The sequence below is a fragment of the Amblyomma americanum genome, chromosome 11, assembly GCF_052857255.1.
Source record: "Amblyomma americanum isolate KBUSLIRL-KWMA chromosome 11, ASM5285725v1, whole genome shotgun sequence".
NCBI classification, from domain to species: Eukaryota; Metazoa; Arthropoda; class Arachnida; order Ixodida; family Ixodidae; genus Amblyomma; species Amblyomma americanum.
The window spans coordinates 23,808,242-23,830,421 of NC_135507.1; the positions used below are offsets into that span (position 1 = coordinate 23,808,242).

General features: G+C 49.1%; 1 protein-coding gene across 1 annotated transcript in view; it reads right to left on the reverse strand.

The window, feature by feature from the left end:
* LOC144110420 (metalloprotease TIKI1-like) overlaps window positions 1–22,180 on the reverse strand; it is a 91,609-nt gene that overhangs the window by 35,712 nt on the left and 33,717 nt on the right. Inside the window, exons 3-4 of the mRNA XM_077643301.1 lie at window positions 4,022–4,287; window positions 3,176–3,470 (exon numbers count right to left, since the gene is read on the reverse strand). Of these exons, the coding sequence (XP_077499427.1) occupies window positions 3,176–3,470; window positions 4,022–4,287 (561 nt within the window). The remainder of the gene's footprint in view (window positions 1–3,175; window positions 3,471–4,021; window positions 4,288–22,180) is intronic.

Consider the following 22,180-nt stretch of genomic DNA (forward strand, 5'->3'; position numbering starts at 1 on the left):
AATCAAATATTTTTTCTCTCCCTCTCTATACTTTATTATTTTTCTAGTTGCTGCATGCATTAACAGCCGTCTGCGCTAGACCTGTCAGCCTTCTTCATCCACTGTGATAACCTTCAACATCACAGAGGCCATATCAAGTGGACAAGGCCCTTCGAACAGAACGTCATAGCCTAGGTAGCACTTGATACAATGATACCGAAGACGTCTTTAGTCAGTGTTCTGGCCTTTAGCTCCTAAAACATAATTTTCAAACTTATTCTCAGAATGAGCCACGCCATAAATGACAAAACATCTTGTTGGCCTATCTGGTTTTTGTATGCCATATATCCGCAGTGCAACCGACGATGTATAGTAGAGGGAGGGAACAACACAGTGCTATGTTGTGTCCACTCTATTGTGTCTCTTAAGTTGCGCTGTAACTATGCGATGTAACTATATGCAATGACAGAAGATGCATCTTCTTCGGATGCAAACTATCTTGAACGAGAAGATGCATCTTCATCTTTAGAAGCGAGACGAAAGGCGGATAAAATACAGACGGACACGCTCACAACCCGCACACGGAGCACTTAAAGACATGCGCTTTCAAGACTATTCACAGGGCATATCTGTTTTCAGGTAAAACCAACCGTTTTCACTGAAACATGTTAAAAAACCAACAGCAATCAACTGAAGACACTCCTTTAAGCGTTGGAAGACCACATGTTCTAAATGGCAAATTCTCTGGTAGAAACGGGGTGAAATTAGGAGGAAATTCAAATATGAGCTGTGTGCAAAGAGATCGCGTGAAAACGGTCGGTTTTACCCGAAAACAGATACGCCCTGTGGATAGCCTTGAACGCGCATGTCTCTATAAGTACTCCATGTGCGGGTTGTGCGCGTGTCCGTCTTTGTCCGCCTTTCGTCTCGCTTCTGAAGATGTAGATGCATTTTCTCCTTCAGGATCTTCTGCATCTGAAGAAGATGCATCTTCTGTTTCAAGGACTCGCATGCTGGTAGACTACGCACACACGCTCCGTGAGCGTGGCAATCATTTGCGCGACGATCTCGCAGTGACCTCTTAACTATCGCGGTCATACCTCTTACACCCTCTAAACGCAAATATGCCTATATAGGAGTAAAAAAGGGAGTAAGTTGCCCTCTAGCGCAAACGCTTTCATAAAAGGGTGTGCTCTTGAGGACAGCCTACTCACTTTTTCACTCCCTTCTGTTTAGAGTGTGTACGTGACAGCGAAAATGCCTTATGATCGTTATTGTGATCAGGCAGGAGCGACACTCCAGCATCTTGTGCTGCCTGTTTTGCGACCTGCGGCTGTGTGCAGTGCCTTGAAGGCATTCATTGGTTAGCGAAGGTTTTGGCTCATATACGGCTGCCCTGCAGTGAAGTTCACTCGTCTTTCAGTTCTAATGTCAGTCTGTCGCTCAAACGAACCCTCAGCTTTCGCTGAAAAAAAAAAAAACGTAAACGTTCGCAAAGTTGAAATCTTAATTCTCGGAGTTGGAAACAGCACGGGGTGAGCGTGAATAGGACTAGTTCACAATTGCTTCAAATGGAATTGTCCCAGCAGCCCGCGCGCCGAAATGGACACGCATCTGAGAACAAAACCTGAAGCAAACATTCTGGCGCTCACTATAATAAAAACCGCAATCCAATGAGGCGTGGCGGTGGTATGCCGTCAGAGAGGTTATAGCGCGATCCGCGTTCCACTACCGTAACCCGCTTGTACGCATTTCCAGGCCATCCGCGCATGCGCAGATAGCTCGCGGTGCCGATCGCGTATCGCGCTTTGCTAAAACTCTCTATTAATGTAGCCCTCTCCGCAGCGCCTCGATGTGGCAATGCCGGAGGCTTCGAGTGGGTCAGGACAGCAGCTTTTGTCTCTTTTTTTTTTTTGCCTGTGACAGGCCTTCGGGCTCCTACAATGGTACCTTAACAAAACCCGTGTGTACCGTGCCATGGAGGTCCTGTGCTCTCTCTAGATACCGGAAAACGCTTTCAAGTCACCATGCTGCCCTAAAAGCGTTCTTCGATCACTGTGCCTGCAGGCTCGCACTTTGCGCGTGCACAGTCATGGCTAGAGCGAGATTGGGGAGCTCGTGAGGCGCTGTCTGAAGTTCTGCTGCTGCCACCCAATCTCGCCGTATTACATGGCGGAGTTTCGGCGCTTGAATGACACGATAGAAGCATCTCGCGCTTTGCACCGCAGAAGGCGCGTTACGATGGCAGAGACTATTCTAACAATGTATGTGGGAAAAGGGGAAATAGTCTATCCCGAATGGACGAAATTTTCTTCCTGTCTTTGTGTGACAGAAATCCTTCCTCTCTTACGATTTGTACGCGCAGAGTTTCAAGCACAGGAGTGACGCAGTGTTCGAAAGCGTCTCTGAATTCGCCCCTGAGTCGCTCGCTTTCAGAAAACAACTAACCAACTCATTGATTTATCTATAGACCAGTCCGTCGGTCGGTCGATGAATTGATTGACTGAATTATATTTATTTACTGACTGACAGTTCTGTCGGTAGTCTATGGTAGAGAGAGGTTGATTAGATGATTCTTGATAATCACGAAGTGAACAAGGGAGAGAAAACCTCAGGGTGCTTGCCAACGTTTCGACAAGTGGACTTGTCTTCGTCGACAAGTCCACTTGCCGAAACGTTGGCAAACACCCTGAGGTTTTCCCTCCCTTGTTCACTTTTTGATTAGTTCTATCGGTAGATGATTGATTGATTGATCTATTAATTGATAACTCTTTGAATGTACTTCGTGCATGATCGATCGATCGTCGGTTTATTGGTAGATTTGTTAATCGCTAGACTGAATGATTGATTGATTGATCTATTAATTTATAACTCTTTGAATTTACTTCGTGCAAGATCGATCGATCTTCGGTATATTGGTTGATTTGTTAATCGCTAGATTGATGGATAAACCGACCGGCCGTGCTGATGAACTGGCTGGACCGATTGAGTGGACTGATTGCACTACAGGCTGATTGTCTCTACCAATTGACTGACTGGACTAAGCTGATTGTCTGCACTGATTGACTGATATTACCTACTCGACAAGCTAGCTGCCCATTATAACATTTCGTCCTGGGGTCCACTCCCGCAGGGGCTCCTCGCAACACCGTACTGATTGCACCGACAGACAGGCCCGTTGAATGTGAGGACGTACCTGGCTGCCGTTGAGCCCGTTGAGGGGCAGGCACTGCTCGTGCACCTGCTCGACGGCACCGGTGCGCTTGGCGAGCCTCTGGGCCTCCTGGGCGAGGAACAGGTCGAGCACGGGCACCCCCCGCGCGCGCACGTCCCCCTCGGTGAGTGAGTCGACCATGAGCAGCACCCAGATGGGCCGCTTGCGCTCCCAGTCGCCCGTGATGGCGTGGAACAGGTAGTCGGCGTATAGGCCCCGGCCGCGCTGGTCGGCCGTCATCCACGACGACATCTTGGCGCGCACGTACTCGAGGTGCCTGGGCGATGGGAAAACCACAGGTGTGGTATCATTCCAGTTCATTCGCGACCCATGGTCCAAAAGAAGTATTGACGCGGTAGACAGCGTGCCGTAACTGGAATGCAAAGCACTGGCTATAGTCGGATACAACTCAAAACGGTGCGGCTTTTCCCCGTCAAAGGACCCCCCTTCCAGCCAATGGCGTCGGCCGTTCCTCATGGCCCTGCAAGTGTCACATAGCAGGGAGTGGCAGATGAAAGGGTATAATGCCTTCCCTCTGTGGTCCGAGATAGACCCTTCTCTGCATTGTAGAGCCGCTCTCTGCATTGTCACGCTAGCGGGGTCATGAGAATCGGCCGACGCCATTGGCTGGAAGGGCGTCCTTTGACGGGGAAGAGCCGCTGCGTTCTTGAGTTGTATTCTGCTTCAGTCTGCCTCCATTCAACCGAGCATCTCAGAGGAGGGGCGCAACTAGCGAGAAACTTCAATGAGAGTACCGCGAAGAACACTTTTCTTTCGTCGAAGAAAGCCTAAGGACAGCACTGGTCAAATAGGGGCGCGCCCCCTCACCTGCGCAGCCTGGCGAGCAGTTCTGGCGGCAGGACGTCGGCCAGCGAGCGGCCCTCGGGCAGCAGCTGGCAGTTGGCGAGCGCCCCCAGCGTGCCGGGGTCCAGAAGGTCGAGCTCGAAGACCACGCTGTCCGCGTTGCCGAAGGCCCGCTTGGCGTTCTCCGGCACGTGGTGCCAGACACGCGTGTACGGCACGTGGATGGTGCCGAAGAAATACGACGGCGGCTCGCTGCGCGTCGACCACAGGAAGGAGCGAATGCCGCCGCTCTGCGCCATCCCAAAGAACAGCACTGTATATAAGCTTCTGCACATGTCGTTGCTCAAGTTGAGTTGAGTTGAGGTGTTGAATGCTACAGGTGTGGTTAGCCTTGGTTTATCTGCCGGCAATTGCTTTACCATAGCGTCCCTTCTATATTAACAATGTCCTGAAGCCTCTCGCATCTACACCGCTATGCGCACAGTCTCTTATAATAGCACACATTCTCTCCCGTAGTCACCATCTATGCACACAATCAATTCACACTGTCCACATCACAGTCCACTCCAGAAGTCACCATCTATGCACATATTCAGTCACAGTAGAACATAGGCCATTGTAGTGCCACAATCCATACACACATTCACTTACAGTATAACGTAGTCCACTCCGGAAGACACCATGTACGCACACATTCCATCACAGTAAGCCATAGTCCGTTCCTGCTGTCGCCACTCAACGCTCGCGTATGCGATAACCGCGGTTAAGACCCGCTAAGTTGATAGAAACTACACGTTAAGCTTCTATGAACGACGTGCCTTACTGGATTCCGAGCTTTTCCATCACCGAACGCTGTTTATTCCTGCACTCTAAACAGTAATACGGCTATGTGGGAGTAAAAGGCTGTAAGCTGTCTTCTAGTACACTCTCTTCTATATAAAGGCAGTGCGCTAGAAGACAGCTTACTACCCTTTTAATATTTTCTGCTTGGAGTATACCGTGTACAAAAGCCATATGGTCGTCTATGTTTGGCCGTCCTCTCTCGGTGATGGATGTGCCATCCCTAGCAGTACAGGTAATCGGCTAAATATTGAGGATGTATTGGCAAATGCTGGTCCTCTAAAGGGCCAGTGTGAAACCATCTTTTTGCATTGTTGGGCCAATTACCTGTGCTGCTTCGGATAATGATTCAGTGTAGCATAGACGCAGTAAGGCAAAGCATATGACGTCATCGCATCAAACTTTATACATTTTGGCGTCGCATAATCTATGTAGAACTACCACTTCGATGCGACGCATATGGAATGATTCTTCTTTCTGCGGCTATAGCAGTGCTATTGGCGCATATGTCTGTCGACAAGCAGTTGTGTCACCACTTTCACGGTTCTTAGGCAAGAACAGGGTAGGCACCTTTTCCGAGTGTCTAATCCCTGGCGCAGACGAACGCTCAGTCCAGAAGTGCAGGACACTTAGATGGACACTTGAACTCGACACCTCTCGCTTATATTGAGGCCGATATTCTCTGCCACGACAACAGGTCCAGATGTTCGTGAACTTCCAAGCGTATACGACTGGTCAGGCTGGAGCAGCCGGCACCAGCATTCCAAGCATTTACCGTTCGCCAATCTCCCTGCAGTCCCATTTTCTGAGGAACGTCTCTTCTCAGTTGCCGCATCAATGGACAGTGGTACTTACCAATCAAGCGGATAGCGTTACATGCATGGTATCGCGCGCGTAACTGTATCTCGTCTTCTCGATGCCTTAACGTAAAGCAAACAAATTATTGCGCCTTGCCGTGTACCTACCCAAGCAGCAGAGGTAATTGGCCCAATATTGGAAAATAATGGTTCACACTTGTCCGTTATGTTGCCAGAATTTGCCAATATATTCCAATATTGGGTCAATTACCTGTGGTGCTTGGGTACGCTGTTACAAGCGTTTTCGCGGCCACGCACCCATCTGGCTTATCTACATGGTTTCCATGAGTGCCCGCGTGTTCTCCAGGTGTACTCTTTCAACACCTGCCCATCCGTGTTCTCCCACCAGTGAAAATGCAGCTGGAGGACGTAGGATTGTTCGTACTCCACGTAATCAGCAAAAGTAGCGATCCTTTAACTCGTACACCCCACCAGGCAGTCTTTATTGCTTCGGTGTGCTCCACTGAATTCGGCGATGCGCAGACCTTTGAGGGAAAAAGGGATCGACGGTTGCCATCCATCGACGCGAGGGCGTGGACACGCAATTAAGCGGCGGCGGCTAATTTCACCGCTCGCGGGTAGGTGGCGCTAGTTTCTTTTTGTTTTTTGTCATCGCCGCGGTCTACACCCAGCCGCCTCCCCAAAAGACGGGGGCCTTGCTTCCCCTCTCCGACTTATCTCACGCTTCACCGACTCCCGCCATCTCCTCGCAGACGAAGAAAAGGAAGCCAGGAGAAGAGGACAGGAAGGAAATAAAAAAACGGATGCTAGAAAAAAAGACGTTTTTTTCCCTCTCGCTTTAATGAATTGCCCGTAGAAAATGTCGATTAGAAGAATGAAGCCGCGCAAACGGCTTTTTAAAGTGCTCGTTAGCGTCGCATCATTAACTCGGCGCCATTTGTTCCGGCGCCTCCTCCTCCCTTTCCTCCTCTTCCCGACTTCATTACTGTTTCGAGCATTCCTCCCCGCCACATGAACCCCGGATCGCTGCTGCTGCTCCCCGTCCTTCCTTATATCCCGACGCTGTGTTTGCTTGCCTCATCCCGATTCTGGACCCGACAATCCCATGTCCGGCGCCAGCGCCCCAGTCCAACTAAATACGCGTGCATGCTCCCAGACAGGAATAGAACGACCGTTGGAGTGAAAAATAAAATTGGAGCTATCATTTCAAGTGGAAGACGCGAGAAGGCGCACTGTATGCACAGAGACACGGAGTTTCTCAAAATTACCTGCACGGAAAAGGGACACGCTACCGCCTACGAGAGTATATAGCAAATAGTGTGCTCGAACCTGCATGGGAATGTCGGCAAGTATACAGTCGTGAGCAAAGTGAGAGCGAACAAACTTGTACAAAACTGCGAGTTTTGTGGCTATTTCTCCACTAAATTTGAGAGTGAGTTTTAGATATTTTACGATAGATTAGATAGATAGATTGTTGCCAGGAAGAAAGAAAAGGAAAGTGCACACGCCTGCTCACTGGCTCAAGCCGAGCCACAATCGCTACCACGTGCAGATAGTAGGAGAGTTGAAAGATGGGATAGAAAGACAGGATAGTAAAAGACGCGCTAAAGACAAGGCAGATCCCGGAGTAGTGCAATACCGGGCCAACCGGTGGCGGAGTGAAGGGACCTTCAAACTCTCCGCCACATTTTCAAAAATAAGTCCAATTGGGCCCGTAACAGATATTCTACGGGGTCCAGACTACAGGTATAACAATACCCCCATATTTTACGACAAGAGTGCACGTTAAAATACGAGGTGGTCGAAATTTTTTCCGGAGCCCTCCACTACGGCACCCCTTTGTTCCTTTCTTCTCTCAGTACCTCCTTTATCCTTTCTCTTACGGCGTGGTTCAGGTGTCCACAGACTATGAGGCAGATAATGCGCCATTTCTTTTCCTCGAAAACCAAAAAAGCAAAATTAGAAAACAGAAAAAAACAGTGCTTGTAATACATAATTTTAGTAACCAATAATTGAATGCTCAAACTTTGTTCTCTCTCACAATGATCACTTCGACAACGGCCGCGGCGGTTGCATTTCGATGGAGGCGAAATGCTACAGGCCCGTGTACTGTGCAATGTCAGTGCACGGTAAAGGACCCCAGGTGGTCGAAATTATCCGGAGCCCTCCACTATGGCGTCCCTCATAGCCTGAGTCGTTTTGTGACGTTAAACCAAAACTAAACCAAAACATCATATTACTCGTGCACGTGATTTTTGGCTTTGCTGTAGTGCGTGTTGGGCTGATGAAGTGAATTCTGATTCAAAAATACAGTTCAGATTACTGGAAAGCACCTGATACGCATGCGAGAGCTCGAAAGAAAAACGAAATAAAAAACAACCTAGATAAGTATAACATTCCTTGAAATCGCTCGCTTTATTTCTGATGGGGCCATAAATTTCATGTTAGTTTTTCTAAATGTGACTCACGTACATGTCACGCGAGAGCAACTTAAATTTGTGGCGCTGCTTTTTTAATAATAATAATAATAATAATAATAATAATAATAATAATAATAATAATAATAATAATAATAATAATAATAATAATAATCTTTATTTGCGCCATGTGATATGACACGGGAGACACAAAACAGGAAGAAACTGCAGATAAATAACTACATAGAAGAAGTTCTGCTTAGAAGAAGTTCTGTTTGAGTTCTGCTTACAAAGATATGGGCGTTGATTGGCGCGGAAACCGAAATTCTCGCCTTTCAAAAGTTGTTTGCGAGTCGCACACCAGTTTCAGGCGTATGATAGCTTTTTAAGGTTTATTCGTATTATTTCCCGGACAAATCCTCGCAGTCCTTTCTTCGGCTATCAACTGCCCCTCCACACTGATGTCTCATATCGTTGATCGGGGAAGCCGGCTAGGTTGGCTATATCGCATAATATTTCTTCGATTTTCCTCTGTTAGTTTCGACAAATAGTTTTTCAAAATAATGAGGAGAGCAGTTATAAAACAGGAAAAAAAAGATAGAAACCCAGTACGGAACTGGGTTTGGACGAAATTATGAAGTCAAGACTAATCGCAGTATGACGTCATGGACACTGTCAAAAAACCTGGCTATAGACTGCCTTTATTGACTATAAACCGGTGACTGTAACTGGTTCCTGTCACCATTTGTCTGAAATGACCAAAAACAAGCTCAATATATATTTTTTCCCTTCAGCGAACGCGGAGCGAATATAGATGGGTGCGCGACTCCCGGCGTCACACACACAAGGTTTCTCGTAAAACTGAGCCAAATTCAGGCCACGATACCGAGAAATCGACCATTCATTTGCACCGAAACAAAATGCTAGGGGAGGGGGGGGGGCAGCGAAATCGGACACAAATAGATAACAATCCTCCGGAGGACCTAGCTTGAGATGTCTCAATAAACAGTGTTGAAGGTCAACAAAACGCCAGACGACATTTAATGGCTTTAGAGTAGTTACCAGTTATCGGAGGTGCGCAGCTGTCCGGCAAAAAACAAACATAAACAAAAGGTCCCCCCTTCAAAAAAAAAAAGAAGAAACGACGCGACAGGGAAGAACGTCAGCACAAAGAATTAAGAAGGTCAGCGGTGCATGCGCGGCCGTCAATCTCACTCAGGCTGAGTACAAAAGTATAGCGCCTCGGGGTGCTCAGTGCGAGAATAACAACGACAACAAAAGAGAAAACAACAACAACAACAACAAAAAACGCGCCGTTCAAAGCAGCCTCGCGGCGAGAATGGATGTTCACGATGTCTGCCTGACCTCGGAGAAAAGATGAGAGTATGGGTCGGCGTACAGCCTCCCAGCCCGGTGAGCCACGGTCCGAGCCGCGGACGAAAAGCAAGACTTGCGCGACACTTGTGATGGAGCGCGAGAAGCGAAAGCAGCAGCAGCAGGGGAGAACACCAGAGCAGGGTTGGACCTAATGAGCATTACATTCAGCGTACGGGGATTTGGACACGGGGGACCACGAAAGGAGAAAAAAATGACTCTAAATGTTTTTTTTTTTTATTTGCTCAGTATTATCACTTCAGAAAGAGGCTCCGAGAGGGAAGAGGTCGTCCGCCCGAAGCTTGTGAAACCGGGACGGCTCGCGGGGCCGCTTTCGTGGAGAGAGGGAAAGGGGGAAAAGAAAAACACTGCTATTAACTGTATGGATGTCGCTGTAGAAGAAAATAAATAAATTTGAGGTGGCCGCAGCTATGAAAGTCGACCTGTTTTAACTCGCACCGTTATACGCGTGCCGCAGACATTGAAAAGATGGTGATGCCGGTGCTCAATACGAGTCTCAGGGGAGCTCAAAGTGTTTTCTGGTAAAAAACTAGACCCTGATTTGAGCTGTAGAGTGGAGTAGGCCTTAGCTAAGGTCTACCTTAGCCAAGGCCGCTAAGCTCATGAATACGATCCTTAACGTCCCGGACCTGCGGGTTGAAGGAACCAAAGAACGTCAATGGTGAAGGAACGTGTGGAATCGGGAAGGAACACCAACAGCATAGTCCTTCAATGCTCTTGAAGGACTATGCCAATAGTCCGATAGTGATGGAGGATGACGTGTGCACAACAGGGAAGTCGCACGCTGCACTCGATGGCCTCGCTGGTGCCATCGTATAGGCTTAAACTTAGAGCTGCACAGACATTTGCATAGATTAGTCGATCACAAAGATTCCTTCAGCGACCGCTGTCGTAGTGTTTGGAATCGCGGCATTCCCTCTGTTCAGGATCAAGGGTGAATTTAGCGAGAGGGGGGGGGGGGGGGGGGTTGAGCTCCCCTCTTCCCTCAAGGGAGAAATTTTTCATGAGGAAAGTATGCTGAGCCCCATTTTTTTTCGACGAAATATGCCACAGAAATACATGTTTCAAATAGGACACTACCTTTCCCACTCCCCGCAACCGCTCCTCCAGAAGTGGCCTGAAAATACTCCCCTGTCCAGAGTAATGTGCAACATCTCCAACTCGCTCAGTCCAGCTCCTTCTTGGAGATCAATCCCTTCCACTTCTACAGAGTTGGTACACGAGAGTCCGCTCGTTACACCTATAGGTAAGCGGAACCGGCTTCCGTGGACAATATTGTGACGAAGTAGAACACGACGAACTGTGCAGTGGCGCGGGCAGGAGTGCTCGCGCCAGGCCATCTGCCATTAAAATCATTCTGTAGCCATCTGTCATCTCATCTCATTCACCGGCTTGCCGCCACGTGACAATATTTTGTGACATCCTCACCTCCTCACATCTTAACTGTCTCTCATTCTTTTCTCTTCTTTCCCAGAGTATGAAGTGTATATCAAGCCGCAAACATGTTCCTCCGGCTGGCCTCTCCACCCTTCTCGACATTCAATCTTTCTTTCTCTCCATCCCACCTTGGTTCTCTTCAACTTGCTTGCTCCCGTCTCCTTGGGCCACACCGATGCGTTTGTGTCCCTATTTTTCTTCGTAAATGAACCTTCTCATTCAAAACTTGTACATAAGGACGAGCAGTAGCTTGTATGCTCTTTCTTTGTCTGTTTCCTTTCTTCCATACTTCTTTCTTCCCTCCTTTATTTATTTCCCCCTTTTTTCCTGCCATCGTCGTGTTCAATCTTTCCTCCATTTCTCCTTTCTTTCAGTCTTTCATATTATGCCTTGTTTTCTTCTCTGTATCCCTTTTATTATTTCCCTTCCTCCCTCCCTCTCTTTTTAATCACACGACGCTACCTCACTGCGCCTCTTTCGGGCCAGCTAAGGCAAAAAAGCAAACATGGACGTGCCTCGGCGCGGATTAGAACTCTTGAGCAAAAGGTGGCGAGAGGTGGATGTGGAGGAGGAGGAGGTGGGAAGACTAGGGCTTGCGGGCTTCCCGTCGATAACGCGTCAATCTACATCTTCGACCCGGGCCTGGCTCGGCTGCGGCCGCCGGCCCTTTTGTCGTAAGCCAATCAGCGCCATTCTCGGCTCCTCCGTTGTAAAGGCCTCCTCCTCGCCTCTTCTTGAGGTGGCCGCTCAACAGCCAAGGACGACGGGCGCAAAAGAAATAACGAAGTAAGGAAAGGCGGCGCGCTGAGCTGTCGGCTTCGGGTGCGACAGTGTCTCGCTGAAGGAAGTATCGGCCGTCAAGCGATGTGGACAATCTCGTGGCGCACGCAACTTCGCCGACCTGATCTGATTACTGCAATCCATTTTGCGTCTCTTTGCAGTGCGTATAACGTCGTCTGGCAACTCTTTGCTGCTGCAGACTCGTTAGTCGGGAAAGTTGAGTAACGCGCGCGCGAAGGCTCACTTTGACTGAGCTCGGCCGTCGAGTACGTGAGGACAGGCAACTCGGTTGCGGGTCGATATATATAAACAAGCAGATGCCCCGAAGGAATGGATTGGGGTATACATTTGAACGCTTATTTTTCAGCAAGAGCTGTGCCGCGGAGGTATCCCGAAGTTTGCGGTGTCATCATCGTCATCATAATTACTAATATTATTTTACTATCATTAGCAGTTGCACAGCAGCAGCCGCAGTAGTACTAGCGTGTGCTAACAGAAAGTTAAAATATATAACACCATTACACGCACGCACGCACTCACGCACGCACACACACACGCGCACACACACACACACACACACACACACACACACACACACACACACACACACACACACACACACACACACACACACACACACACACACGCGCGCGCACGCACGCACGCACACGCGCACACGCGCACACAGGCAGAACAGAGACAGACAGACAGACAGACAGACAACACACACAGGCAGAACAGAGACAGACAGAGAGACAGACAGACAGACAACACACACAGGCAGAACAGAGACAGACAGAGAGACAGACAGAGACAGACAGACATCCACAGACACACACACACACACCACACACACACACTTACTCACCACCTTTTTACATGAGGTGCATGTTTTGCACTGGTGAAACATATAAACGGCCAGAAACATTGCGGCGTTACAAGTTAAGCGGATGCTAACTAGTGAAAACTCACGCGCTAATGATCGCACCCCCCGTCACCCCTCCCCTTTTGTATACACATTGCCTAAAGGAATTAACTGCACGCTGTTAGCTATCTGGTTCCACCAGCAAAACACCTCCAACACTTCTGACATCGGCTGCTAATTAACATGTCCGTGACCTACTATAGGGGTGTGCGTGTAATGCTTTTTCTAAACCGACTCGAATATGAACAGGCTAGCTTCTCCACCGAATCGAACACAAACAGTCTAGTTAAAAGGCGAATCTAATAGCCGAAAGACCGAATCTAATACGGATCGCTTATTTGTGCTATTACTGGCTACTTGTGCGAATATTCGTACAAAACAAATGTTCATGCGGAACAGCGGAGGGCTAGCTGCGGCGCTGTCATTGAATCACAGCCTTAACTGTCGAGAGACGCAACACTGATGTCCGCTAGGAAAACGCGCAACACAATATCTGTATATTAACTTTGTGACCTTTATGTAATACGCCTAGGAAAATTAAAGGTGCACTAAAGAGGAATCTGAACTCGTCTTTTTACCGCCGGAACTCTATCTACACGTTCCGGGCATTCTTAGAAACTTCGAATTGTCCTGTGCTGCCGACTGCCCTAATTAAATCGCATTAAACGTCCCGGCTCCCGCCTTTTCTTGAACTGAACGCGGTAGGTAGGCGGAGTCAACCAACGCGTGGAGAGCCTTTCACCCAGTCCAGTGGCGGCTTCGCTTTCACTTTTATTTTGTTTTTTAGGTTTCTGTGCATAAACAGTTTCAATCACAGACAATATAGCCGAAAATTAGGCCCACGGAAATAAAGATACAGGGGGACTCTGATTGAAGTATCACTCCGCCGTTGGCAGAGCGGCAAGCCGCCACAGGACTGGCTGACGCTTTGGTTGACTCCTCCTACCTACTGCGTTGAGCTCAAGAAAAAAACAAAAAAGGCGAGAGCCGGGACGTTTACTCCGATTTAATTAGGGCAATCGGCCGCACAGGACAATAATTCGAAGTTTCTAAGAATGCTGGCAACGTGTAGATTGAGATCCCGCGGTAAAAAGGCGAGTTCAGATTCCTTTTTAGTGCACCTTTAAGGTTACCTGGCTGAACTCTGCCGCGTCGCTCACTCTTGAAAAGCCGCATATCTGAGCATTGTGAATGCCACCACACGAGTGTGGTGAATGATAATGCGTCGCGATGCTGAACATTCTGTATTCTACTCGACTGCAGTACTCCACTAGCCTTTGCTAAGCGTTCTTGTTATAGCTTCACATCCATGCCACATTGATGTGTTCTGTGAAACGAAATCCGGTTGGGAACCCCCCATCCGCAACCAGACAGGACGGCCGCCATTGCACACCGACAAACGTTACCAGGTGTCTCGTTTCAGTCTCTTCAGCCTAAAGCGCAGCGCATCCCTAACTCAAGACACTCGCAGCGTGCCAAACGCCGCGCTTTAATTGCGACCTCTCAGTCACCCGTCGGCAGCCGCGGAATTCCTGGCGGCCAGTGGAGGCGCGTTGGATTCGCGTCAGGACGCGTTCTTCAGCCTCTTGAGCGCGCCGCGGCTCAAACAGGACCCTACTTCAGTCGTCTCTTCCAGAGTGCGAACCGCAGGCCACCGCGCAAAGATCTCTGGAATGCGGCCCCCTTCATCTCGTTAAGTGGTCCTCCTCGGCGTCCAGCGAGTAGGAGAAAAACGAGACCAAAAAGCGCACCGCCCCCACCCCCCACCCCCTCCTCCCGCCGCCTTTCCAGCTTCCTATAAGTGTAGGACGGGCCAGCAGGCAGAGCAGCACTCGTCCAAGACGGATCGGTCTTCTGCCTCTGCGGTTTCGCTTTCCGCATCTCTCCAGCCCCAACCCAGCGGGCGCGTCTGCCCTCTCGCGCCCCCCTCTTCCTCGCCCCTCTCCCGACCGCCGACGCTGGCGAGCGATTGAGAGCCGCTTTGGAGCTGCCCGCATCCACTCGCGACCCTGCAGCCAGCGAGCCCTGGTGTTTCTTTTCTCCCTTGTCGGGAGATGCTGCGGCGCGGTGGAGCCTATTCGGTTCCTGAGTCCCCCCCCCCCCACCCTTTGGCATGCCGAGGAGGATTCGCCGTTTCGAGGTGAAGAGAGGCAGGTCCGATACGCGGCATCGCTGTATAAACGAGCCGTTTCTCTCGTGGCCGAAATTGAGCTCCGCTGCGCCCCCGCCCCCCCTTCCTGGCCACACACGAACAGTCCGCCAGAGCGAGGTTCTTACGAGCCATGGGAAATAAAGAGAGTCCGACTCTTTGCTACATCTTTGCGCCGCTCTGCATGCTGTCGACTTGAGTTAAAGGTGCATTCGGGACGACGTACGCGTACGTCCGGTATTGCAACATGTAGTTTGCTCTGTACACTTCCTTCTACCCCATTCGTCCCGTCTCCTCGATAACTATCTACGCTGTTCATTTATCGCCACTGTTTGTAGCTACTGGACGTCTGTTTCCACTTTGCCCGACGGAAACAGCGGAGAGGCAGGCTCGCCGTGTCGAGCTTCTTTCCCCTCTAAACGAACACAGGAGCGGTCACGAATTCCATTTCACTGCTTTTTTTTCTTGTTTTGCTTCTCCGTACTTGCGGTGGCCGACGCGGTGCGCTGGTCCGGCCTCCGCCGTTCGGAGCGGTGGTCTGGATTTCGTCACCGTTGTACGGACAGCCGAAAAACGCTGGAGCGCCGTAACCGCCGTTTCGCCACGGGAAAAACTTGTACAAGAAGGCGGAAACATCGTTTTTCATTGGTCGCGGCACGTTTCGGGTTTATTCCGTGACATTCCGCAGCGGCAGGCCACCGGGTATCCACCGTGACCTCCCGCTATGCCTCCTTCGGTTTATGAGCACAGCTCTTTAAAACTCCGCGTGCGTCTAGAACGGCCAGTTTGCGACGAGTACGGATCTGTAGGTATCTAGGAATGACGTTCACACACGGGAAAATTATGAATTATGGGTACAGATCGCAGAGCGAAATAGTTTATCTACTACTGAAAACGGGAGAGCCGGAAGTGTGCTTGGAAAAACCCGAAAAGCGAGGCTAAAAATCAAGTTTACTTGGTATTGGGCGCTCATCCTGACATCGTGCAGGATGTGGGTGTGCTCGGAAAGGTGAGAAGTAGTGACCGTGGTATGGCGTGGCCTCGAATTAGTCTATAGACTTGAAGAGGGAACGGAGAAAACTAGTAAGGAAAGAAAAAACACATAAGCGAGTAAGCGGTAAGAGAGAAAGTAGAGGAATTCAGGAACTTTCTGCGGAATAGATAGTCCGCTTTAACGAGGACGGCGACCTTATACTGTTCAAGCAAAGAATGACAATCTTGCAAATATGATTTAGGAGTGTGCAATAGAAGTAGGGGCTAGGGCAGCTCGACAGGCTCCTGGCAAGCTATCTCAGGAGACGAAATATCTGATAAGAAACGCCGAAGCATGAAAGCCTCTAACCCAACAGATAGAATAGAAACGGCAAAACTGTAAAAACTAATCGATAAGAATAAGGTAACCGGCATAAGTATAACATGGAGAGAATCGAGCATGCTCTAAAGAACGGGTGTAGTCAAGAGGAAATTAGTCGTCGGCTAAACCGAAGTACGTCCTAAAAGCTGAAGCGGCAATGTCATTATCAATATGGATAAGATAGTTAAAATAGCCGAGGAATTTACACAGATCTCTGCAGTAGGCGAAGTAATCAGGATGTTAATGGCAGTAGTCATGTAGGCGTTGCGGAACCTGGGTGTAGAAGACCTCGAAAATATCGATAGCGACTGTAGAGCCGCCATATTCCTCCATGGGAAAACTGGTAAAATGCTAATCATTAGGGGTGTCAGACAGGGAGGCACGATTGGCTAAGCGGAGAGAGCTGGGCTAGTTGGTTCTGAGTATAATTATGAGACATCATTCCAGCGTACAGAAACACACCAACAAAGAGTCTAGACACCACGAACGCCGACACTGTATGTCGGTGTGTTTCTGTACGCTTTAATGATGTCTCATGATTTCTCCAGTACTTTTCAGTAAAACTTCTTCTTGGGCTAGTTGGTGCAATTTGACCAAGGAAAAGGAGCAGCGCAAAAGCATGCAACCACACAAGAAGAAAGGACAAGACACAAGCGCTGTGTCTTGTGCGCTTGTCTTGTCCTTTCTTCTTGTATGAATGCATGCTTTTGCGCTACTCATTTTCCTTGGTCCAGTACTGTTCCCCGCCTGTTTACGGGAGGCATTCAGAAAGCTGGACTGGAAAAACTCGGCGGTAAAAATACTTAAATAAAAAAATACCCCCCTTCTCCCAAACAAAAATACAAAGAGCATGCGGAAATATCGCTATAGCCAGCGTTCAGCAACACATTGCTTCTCCAACTGCCAAAATTGTGTTCTAAAAATGGTTGCGGCGAAGATTATGCAACAAGAAATTGCTTTCACTAGCTGCGTGTCTTCGAAATTTGACTTGCTCCATACAGTAGCCAGCAGCACGCATCTGGTCGCGTCGTCTTGGAGTGCCGCGGCATATTTTTAAACCCTGGCTAAGGTTGACCTGGATACCCTGTATATAGGATGTCGAGAGAAACTGGAGATAAATTACGAAGAGATCAGCGTCAATTAGCGCACAAACTAGAGTTAAAGATAATCCGGCGAAATCCACGAGGAGGCAGCGGATCTGCGGGACGAGTGCTGTGATAATCGATAGTGCATTACGATAATGGAGCGGATTACAAAAAAAAAACGCACCTATCGGGCAGCCGAAAGTCAGCTGGGACGATGAGATTAGGGGATTTGCTGGGATAAGCTGATCGCGGCTGTCACAGCGGAGCGCTAGCTTGTAATCTTAAGGGAAACCTTTGTCTTGCAGTTTACCTTATGTAGAGTTCACGAGATCAAGAAGACTAGGATAGGAAGAAATAGGATAATGACAATGTTAACGAGCAGATTTGTGAACGTAACGTTTTTAATATGGGTGCATTACTCAGCACAAGAGAGCTTTCTTTTTTTTCGGGTGATTTTGTCACGCGTTGGGCGTCGACAATAGACAAGGACCATAGACAAAGGACCATAGACAATAGACACTGTTTGGCCCCAGATGCCCTTGCGCTATAAAATATGCATCGCAGTCATCATCATCATCGTCATATCTTAGGAAGAGCCAGCCTGATGTAGCTATCCCTCTGAAGTCATCTCCACGAAAACGAGAAACAAGTATGGGTCACCTCGGGGACTGTTTAGGTCTTCCGTTCGTTTCCAATGCGATGTGCACGGTTCGTCCGCGCATGAGCTCTGTTTTTCCCTAAGCGCATAGCGTGCGCTCTTCCAAGGGCATCGCGCGGTCGAGCATCTGCTTCGTCCTCGCGCGCACGAGTCGGCTTTCACCACGGTTTGATTACACAAGGGGCGCCGCAGGCTTTCGTCATCGTGTGCAGCGCTTGTCATGCCTCGTCCGAAGGAGACACCCGACATCAATTACGCGCCCCCTGCCCGCCAGCTATTATTCCTGCAGCCATCCCGACAGACGCGGGCCCGGACGGAGATCTATCTGCCCCGACCTCCGTTCTCGATGAGATCTTGAACAGTCCCTCTACAGACACCTTTGTCGTGCGACAGAACTGACGACAGGATGATGTGTCGTACGACAAGAACGCCTGTCGCGCGACAGAAACACGACAGAAAATTTTGTCGTGCGTTTGTTGATGCGTATGACGTCATACACATTTCCGCTTTCCCCTCAAGGCAAGGCGGGTTCTGTTGTCGCGATAAACGCGGCGCTGGATAAGCATAAAGAGCGCGTCTATAGTGGGATAAATGAAGTCCGCAGTAAAGCTCCACCTACGTTCATGACCTCCGCGACACGGAAACAGTCCGTCGTTGGAACTTTTCTTGTTACCTAAACAAAAAGCTGGTCACAAGACGAAATTATTAGAGCCAAAAATTTGACGGCACTTGCTTGATTTAATGAGCTGAGGCATTTGAACGTTGATTTCGGTTAGGGCTGTAATTGAGTGCACTTACCATTCTTCTATAAAAACGAAACGGATACCATGCCCTGCCTTGTGCGGTTTAACATCCCCAAGATGCACGTGGGCAGTCAGTGGCTTTGGAGTGATAAGGCCTCCTGAATAATTTCCATCGCCTTTTTCTTTAAAGCTCTGAAGTCAGGTCGTCGCCACCGGGATTCGATCGCGCAACCTCGAGCTCAGCAAAAGCTCCATATGCACCGAGCCACTGCGGCGCGTCGCTCAGTCGCGTAAACGAGGGAAGAAGAAAAAAAAACGGTGGATTGCTGTGGGCTCCGAAATGCACGACCCAGCATTGAGTCACGACGCGCGACAATCTCGGAGGCCATACATAACAAATGGCACCTTGCATTACCCCCTGCATTGGGGAGTGGAGCAACCAAGCAGAAATGCAGCCACCCAGCATCTGTCGCTGCTGCCAAGGGCCGGCAGACATCACGCGACAGGAGCGCTGATTGCGGGTGACAGACTCGTTAGTTGCACCGTCGCTCCCGCGTCTCATGGGAGGCTGTAGAGCTGTCATCATCGGCAGCTCGCAGTCACACCTCGCTGACGCGTCGCGTACAACTAGCGCTAGTGTCTCGAGTTCGGATGCTGCCGCCGCTACCATCATCCACAGCTGGCCGTCCCCAACTACGTGGGTCGGCATGCCACGATGCAGCGTCTTTCGGTCGGGCCGTGGAAGCCCCGGATGAAATTGACGTGCCGAGATATTTGCTCTCTTCTCACGTCGCTCCCTCCCCCCCCCCCCCCCCCCCACCTCCCGCACCGCTTCCTTCACATCTGCTTTCGTGCAGACTGTTGTCGCGACAGCTAAATGAGATCTGAGCCCTGTGTCTGCCTGCACCCAGCTTGGCTGAAGGGTGGGAGTCTTCGTATATATACAACCTGCAGAGCAATACTCAAGCCGATGGCTACTTAGGTCTTTGTCTACGAAGCGCGTGTGAGTCATTCTGTCGCTATATAGCCTAAGCAGCTTTTCTCTTCTGTGATTGGATGAAAAGTACATTGAAGCCGCCGCGGTGGCTCATTGGTTATGGTGCTCGGCTGCTGGCCCGAAAAACGCGGGTTCGAACTCGGCCGCCGCGGTCACATTGTGATGGAGGCGAAATGCTAGAGGCCCGTGTACTGTGCGATGTCAGAGCACGTTAAGGAACCACGGGTGGTCGAAGTTATCCGGAGACCCCCCCACCCCACTATGGCATCCTTCATACCCTGTGTCGCTTTGGGACGTTAAACCCCACACACCAATCCAAGCCGAAAAGTATAGCGGTCGAAGAAAGGGGCAAGAAATTAGCAATATTGTTGAAAAAAAACTTGCAAAATTACGCTTCATATATAAATTAATTAGCGCTGAAAGAGTGAAAACATGCAGCCAAGGCTTTCTGGCAGTGTATATGAAAAACCAAGTAGCGTAAACTACAGAGGTTGCAAGGGGCATCTGAATCCGCATAGTGACTGCTAACTAAAAGCACGTGAGTGGATCCGCTATACTCGGTGTTTTAGCGAAATTTTCAAATATACGCTTTTTGGGGCGAAAATATGGCTTTTGCGGTTTTTTCGACTAGTTACATGCACTGGAAAGGTTGCTTTGCCTGTATGCTTTTCGAAAGGGCATGTATTTTGGCACGATGTCGCCAAATTTTGTCGAGCCACGGCGGTGAGGGTGATCGCGTTTTCGAAGTTCTAAAAACTGATATGGCATTACTAACGACCGGGTAATAATAATAATAATTGGCTTTGGGGGAAAAGAAATGGTGCAGTATCTGTCTCGTATATCGTTGGACACCTGAACCGCGCCGTAAGGGAAGGGATAAAGGAGGGAGTGAAAGAAGAAAGGAAGAGAGGTACTGTCTACAAATCTCGAATTTGAAACTAGGCACCTAAATCTATTAGTTAAAGTTAATTATTAAAACTTAGTTAACCAGCTTACTATTTAAGACAATTCACCAGTTTTCTGGGTTCCGCCAACACTGGTAATAATATGCCGCAAAAGCCACATCTTTTCTCCAAAAATCCTATTTTTTAAAATATTTGAAAATCTTCCCTGAATAGACAATGCCTTGGAACACGTCGTACGCAGTACGAGCGAAGCAAGTCTCAGATTTCCACTGGTCCCCGCTTTTTCACCGCCAGGCGTGCCAGCATACGCTTTCGAGACAGAACTACGCATGCGCGGTTCAGCCGTACACTGTGGCCAGAACTATGAACAATACACGACAAAATACAGAGTGAAATGACAACTTGAACACCTTTTGTGTGAACAGCAATGCTAAAGCGTCGCTTTTTCATTCACATAACAAAGTACATAAAAACACATTGATCAAGTTCGATGCACAAATAAGTGACTTCAGGAAAACGAAAATACTGGCACTATTCCTCCAGTGTTCGCTTTGCTTTTATCTCGCACTTAATGTTTTACACCGTGCAGATAGAGCGAAGAATGAGATCCAACTTAGGTCCTAACTGGAAAGTTTCTGGGATTAACTGCTAAATGAGGTCCGGTTTGGGTACCGTGTATAGCCTTATTACAGTGCTGTGGACATAATTAGCCCACCTGACGAGAAGCGGGTCTACCCGCCGCGGTGGCTCAGTGGTGATGGCGTTTGGCTACTGATCCGGAGTTCCCGGGCTCGAACCCGACCGCGGCGGCTGCGTTTTTATGGAGGAAAAACGCTAAGGCGCCCGTGCGCTGTTCGATGTCAGTGCATGTTACAGATCCCCAGGTGGTCGAAATTATTCCGGAGCCCTCCACTACGGCACCTCTTTCTTGCTCCCTTCTCTCACTCCCTCTTTTATCCCTTCCCTTACGGCGAGGTTCAGGTGTCCGCCGATATGTGAGACAGATACTTCGCCATTTAAAACATTTTTTTTTTTACTAGAAGCGGTGCGTTCGGACGTTCTGAGCACATCCAGATGATATTTGTCGTCATTTTGGATGAAAATGACTTCAGACCAATAGCTTTAAATCGTGTTTAGAAAGTCACTCGGCTTCTGGGAGATGTCTTTGAGCAGAGAGGCAAGTTCTAAAATACGGGAGCGCTTCATGAAAGCTAAAAAAAAGCATGAAAAAAAACCCTCACTGGTGCTTCCAAATTTTTTTTGCCCCGGGGTAAGGTGCCGGGTCACTTCGTTGATAATTTTCAAACAGGAAGAGAAAGGAGGGGGGGGGGGGGGGGGGGGGCTTCGAGCTTCGTTTATAAAAGCGACTTTCAAAGCACGGACACGGACCTCTCCGAACTTAGTAGCCGGCCCTAGCTAGATCTAAATTAAACCCGCCCACTTCTTCCGGCTGTGCGGATCTTTATGCTGGAATTTTGCATCTTCTTATTCGGCCTCCAGCAGCGTCTAATTATTGCTTGATTAACATAGTTCGTGGACAAATTAATGACTCGCGCAGCGCGCTCACAAATACGCCTTTATGCAGAGTTTATTCAAGGCCTAATTTAATTCCGCATATTTTCCCCAACCTTCGAAGAGCGGATGCGCTTCGACCCGATAGCAAATATTTGCACGCACCGC